The sequence below is a fragment of the Athene cunicularia genome (genome assembly GCF_003259725.1).
Source record: "Athene cunicularia isolate RWA chromosome 7 unlocalized genomic scaffold, athCun1 chr7_part1, whole genome shotgun sequence".
NCBI lineage: Eukaryota > Metazoa > Chordata > Aves > Strigiformes > Strigidae > Athene > Athene cunicularia.
The window spans coordinates 38,169,267-38,174,312 of NW_020799107.1; the positions used below are offsets into that span (position 1 = coordinate 38,169,267).

Consider the following 5,046-nt stretch of genomic DNA (forward strand, 5'->3'; position numbering starts at 1 on the left):
TGCTGCTGGGGGCATTCCCCCTGCAAATTTTGAGCTGTTCTCTGTCAAACACTTCCAAACTAAAACTTCCTCTCCTGTTGCTGCCCCAGGAGATGGGGTGCATGCGAAGGACCGCGAGGAGCTCCAGTGCCCCCTCCCCAGCCGCTGCCAGGACAGCAGAGCACCCAAGCAGGCCCCCCATGCACCCCCCGACACCACCCCAACACCGCCACCTCACAGCGGCAGGGACGGGCCCCTCGGCCACGCCACTGCTGCCAAACCAAAGCGATCCTTCATCGAGTCAAACGTGTAAATGCTCCCTTCTATATTGACCGGGTTGTAAAACTTGGCTGGTAACATGGCAGGGGTAAGTGCTGCCCAGAGCGCTGCTGGGCTGGGCACCTGAGCCCGAGGGAAAAGCAGCCCAGGGTGGCCGGTTCTCAACGGATCCAACCACTTGGAGCTGCTCCTGCCTGCCCGGGACAGTCATGTAACTGGAACAGCAGCATGTGTAGGAGGAGTCGATGGGGCTCATTGAGCCACCCAGGTAGGGCCTCCATCACGTTCTGCCGTTAAATAAGACTTTCCTTTTACTTGGGGCTTTACTCGTGGCTTTGGCTGTGTGACATCTCACCACTCCTGTAATACTTGTGCCTCTATAACGCTTAAGTGCTTCTCTAAACAGTGTTAAGAAAGATCCCTGCATAATACTCAGATCTGTATATGTATGTGGGTTTTTTTTTTTTTAAATCAGAGATAGTATTTTATCACTTTTCTAGTGGGATGTAATTTGGGTTGCATGATGTACATTTAGGAAGCATAAATAATTTGTGTATGAGCAAACTATAAGCGGCCATGTTTTGACATGTAAATATAACTATTTTTAGTAACTAGACAAGTAAAATAAACAGTGACATTTGCATGTGTATTGAAAGGCTTTGACCATATTGGTTATTGCACTGAAGAACACAATATTATGGCATATTAACAATAACCGCACTTTATTATAGTTTATCTAATCACCTTTGGGTGCTATCTTAAAGCAAAGATGATGATTTATTGTTTATTCCTGAAAAAGGTACAGCAATGAAACGTTTAGTAAGTGTTTTTATGGGAAACCCAAGAAACTGACAGAGTGAAGATGGAAGTTTGAGAAGTGTATGTGCAGCTGCATGACAGGACGATGTGCAGTTTTGCGGAGGAAATACCAGGTTTTACTTTGGTAAGAACGTTCTGAAAATAAACAGGTTTTGTGCCATTCCTGCGAGTGCAGTTGGGTTGGTCACCATGACAGTCACTTTTCACATCTTGTTTGTGTACAGAGGTTTATGTATGTTGTAAACAGCCATATCCATTTTTACAAATTCTTTTTGAGTTTGCATCATTATGCTTTAGCTTATTTATTGTTTACTGTTTCTTTGATACTTTGTACAAGTCCTATATTAGTCTTGTCCTGTAGTTCTATTTTTGCACAGCTACTGTATTTTTTCCATACAAAATAAAGATTATTAATATACCTGTGGGCTGTGGTTACAGCAGAAACTCTCTCCCAACTTTTCCAACTGCATGTTCAGTACTAGGGAACAGAGAAAGACACATTTTAGTTTTTTTTAAATTAGAAAACCAAATAGGGGGTATATACTTTGCTACTTCTTATTCTCTGAAAGCCTGACTTGGCAAAATCAAGACTCAAAACATGTAACTACAGTAAAAATTTTAAGGAAACTGTATTTGAAAAAGTGAGTCTATTTCCTTTCTCAAGCAGTAATACTGCTAAGTAAAGCTATCAAAATGTACACCTTTTCAGTCATTTTCTAGGAGCTTCCACCAGTGAAGATTTTCTTTCTAACAAACATTTATATACATGAGAAACACAGATTAGAACAGAAACACAGATGTTTCTGATATAATTATTTCCTTCATCTGTGTCATTTCCTTTCGGTTAACTCTTGAGTAGTTTCCCTGGGTTTCTGCTGAGTCTCCAGCCAGCGAGCGATGGCCATTTTCAGTGACCTGTTCGGTGTAAGCATGAGGGAGGTGAGAGGAAGATTTGTCATGGGACTAGATCGTCTCTTATTGCTGATCCAGTTTTCCACTGCTTCCTTTTCATAGGAGTAGCCATCTGCAGAGAGACCATCATCAACAGCTGATGTTACAGCCACATGGGCACCCTTACCCTGTACAGGTTTAGCTCTTTAAGTTTCTAAGGGATGTAAAGGGAATCTTTACTACAGAAGCATTACATGGTCTGTGAAAGCTGTACCATAAACTCAGAGATACTTGTTCTAAATGTTATTAGAATAAAACTTTATAGAGCAGTATTAAGATCAAAATTTTGTTCAACTTCTTAAATCCCTCTAGAAAAGGCTCCATGTTCTCAGAGATCTCTCGCCGCTGGCGTGAGGGCACCTGGCCGGGGGATCAGGTGAGGAGGGGGGATTAGACCACGTTCATGCATGAGCTCGTGGCTAAGGCACACGAGTGCAAAAGAGGATCCAATTACACAAAGTCTTCCCGTGTCCTCAGCTGGGGTTAAGCAGTATGTACAGCCAGATGTAAAAGGCGGGGTCAGCGCAGCCTCTCAGGTCTGAGTAAGGGACAAGCACAGGCCCAGCACAGTGACCAGCTGCTGCCTCCCTCCCCTGTGAGACCAGCAGATGATGCTCATCAAGGTGCCTGCAAGAGCAGTTGCTTGGCTCTGCAGTACTTCAGAACTACCCCCTGTTGTCAAGCCTCACCACACATCTGCAAGTACTGCCCCCCACCCCAAAACTTGCCAAAAATCTTATCACAATGTTTGTGTTTGTTAGTTAAGGACAAGGGGAGAGGAAAGATACAGGGTGCGGAACCATTACTGTACATGGAATAGATGGTAACAGAACCAGCATGTCTGTTAGTTAAAAAGTCCTTACAGGAGGGGACAAATCCCTGCCAAAAAAAAAAAAAATTAAGCTGTGCTTTAGCAAAAATGCAAAATGACATATTGGTGTTAAAAGTTACTGTACACCTTCAGTTAATAAAACTTAGATTTCAGTCACAATTTAAGCAAACATTTCCAAGTAAATACTGTAATTGATCACACACACTGTGGACATTTTATTCTAAAAGGTCGTTTCTCTTAAAAATGCCTACTCGACTTTGTAATAGACATATGAATAGCAACTGACAGTAATTTTCAGCAACAAAATCCTCCTCTAAAACTATGTAGCCTTATTTCAAAATTGTATTTAAAAAAGGATATGGAAGGCTGTCCTCCTACTGCTGTCCTTTAGAAGCCCCAGCCCTGTTAGGTGCAGTGCTTACCACTCCAGCAGTTAGCAAATGTTTTCATGTTTTCATTCTCAAAAGTCTGGCCTGATACCTCAAAACTGTGTAAAGTTAGTCACTGTTCACAGAGCATCAAAAAAATACACAGTCATGATGATCACAGGCCACCTCCCTGCCCCCAACATCAGAACTATAAGACACTGGTTCTTCATAAAATGTCTGAACTACGTAACATTATCTGCTCCTTGTACGTCTCAGTTCCAAGGTCTTGTTGCATTTAAATGACTCGTGTTCTGTACAAACTTTTCAGTGCCATACACATGGTCTGCTAAAGGTAGTAACGAATGAACCTGGTTTTCGGTTTCCCTTGCCCTGTGTGCACAATTCCATTTTGCACTTACCGAGACAATTCTGTAATTAGGCCTGTAATGATCTTTGCAAAGGTACATAAAGGAAGAAACAGTAAAAAGAAAAAAAAAAAAAAATCTATATAGCCTCATCAGCAGAGCTGACACTAAGCTAATTGCTTGATACAGTATTTTTTTCCTATCAGACATCTAATTTGGCTAATTAAACATTTAACACCATTCTATTTTGCTGCAGAAGCTATTTAGAAAAGTTTAGCTTTCTACAACTGATAAGATGTGCCCAATTTCATGTTTACACACTTCGTGAACATCATTTAAAGACCTACCTGCTGCAATGACAGGATCCTTCATAAGCTCTCTTGTTATGGGACATAAGAACTCGTCAGGGATGGCAAGAGGAACAGAGATCATCCTCAGCTCTTCAATCTTCTGGAGGACTTTACTGCGCAGGCCTAGAGACTCTGAAAAGTTATTTGTACATGAAGTGGACAACACAGACACATAAAGCAGAGGTCAGGTCTTGCACTAATTAGCAGTTGTGTTAAAGGAGACAGTTATATCTCACCCCCCAACTAACACAGAGACATCTGCAGGGCATTATCATGCAAGGCATCACAAGCACCAATTCACAGATCTTCCCCCATGAAGGAACACAAGTTTATTTAAGTATCCAAAATTTGAGTACTTACTATTTACTGAGGATATACCAACAGCTGTGGAAAAAAAGAGCCTATCTGTGTTTGAGACAGCAGCCATACTTTCCAACTTAATTCTAAGACAAGGAAAACAGAAATCTGACAACAAGAAAAGTAATTTTATAGATCTATAAACTGTCACACTTTTAACCTGTCACGATTGGAAATGCATCCCAAGGTATCAGTAATCTTGCATCAGCATAAAACATTCCTCCTTTTAAAAATTGTTTTATGTCAAAAAACCTGCGGGTGTAATGTGCCACAGTTGTTTCTTCCCATCTAGTAGTGGTAAATACTAGATCCTACTCTGGTCAAGCTTCCCTCTTCGGTACTAAAATAAGCGTTGATACAAACACTCCAGCTGCAGAGTGCCAGGCAGCCTGCCCTTCCCACACCAGCTTTACTGCACTCAAATCAAATCAGCTGCCTCAAGTACTGTGCGCAATGGGGTAAAACTCAGTCACATGGAAACACAACTCTTTTGAATCAGAAAAGACAAAAGATGTCACAGAGTAAGAAAAACATATGCAAAAGTTAACCTAAATTTCCTTAGTAAGGATTATGTAATGACATATGTAAAGATAAAGACAATGTAAGAACTTATATACAGAATTGAAGCACGGTAAAATTTCATGCTTATTCTTAGGAAGAGCTTGCATGGCAATTTTGTAAAAAGCTACAAGATCACTTTCTAATCAAGAAATATTAAGAATATAACACTAAAAGAAAGGGGGGGG

General features: G+C 41.1%; 2 protein-coding genes and 1 long non-coding RNA gene across 8 annotated transcripts in view; 1 reads left to right on the forward strand and 2 right to left on the reverse strand.

The window, feature by feature from the left end:
* The window catches only part of TANC1 (tetratricopeptide repeat, ankyrin repeat and coiled-coil containing 1), an 82,542-nt gene extending 81,312 nt beyond the window's left edge, over positions 1-1,230 (forward strand). Inside the window, exon 27 of the mRNA XM_026852543.1 lies at positions 3-1,230. Coding sequence (XP_026708344.1) covers positions 3-292 — 290 coding nt within the window. The 3' untranslated portion in view covers positions 293-1,230. The remainder of the gene's footprint in view (positions 1-2) is intronic.
* A 116-nt stretch (positions 1,231-1,346) lies between these two features.
* WDSUB1 (WD repeat, sterile alpha motif and U-box domain containing 1) overlaps positions 1,347-5,046 on the reverse strand; it is a 127,832-nt gene continuing 124,132 nt past the window's right edge. For all 6 annotated transcript variants that reach the window (XM_026852214.1, XM_026852215.1, XM_026852216.1 and 3 more), the window contains 2 exons: positions 3,941-4,075; positions 1,347-2,101 (listed from right to left, as the gene is read on the reverse strand). In XM_026852214.1, the coding sequence (XP_026708015.1) occupies positions 1,908-2,101; positions 3,941-4,075 (329 nt within the window). In that variant the 3' untranslated portion in view covers positions 1,347-1,907. The remainder of the gene's footprint in view (positions 2,102-3,940; positions 4,076-5,046) is intronic.
* Positions 4,210-5,032, reverse strand: LOC113482027. Its single transcript, XR_003398772.1, has 2 exons — positions 4,553-5,032; positions 4,210-4,520 (listed from the first exon to the last, which is right to left on the reverse strand). It is a non-coding gene; the product is annotated as an uncharacterized LOC113482027 (long non-coding RNA).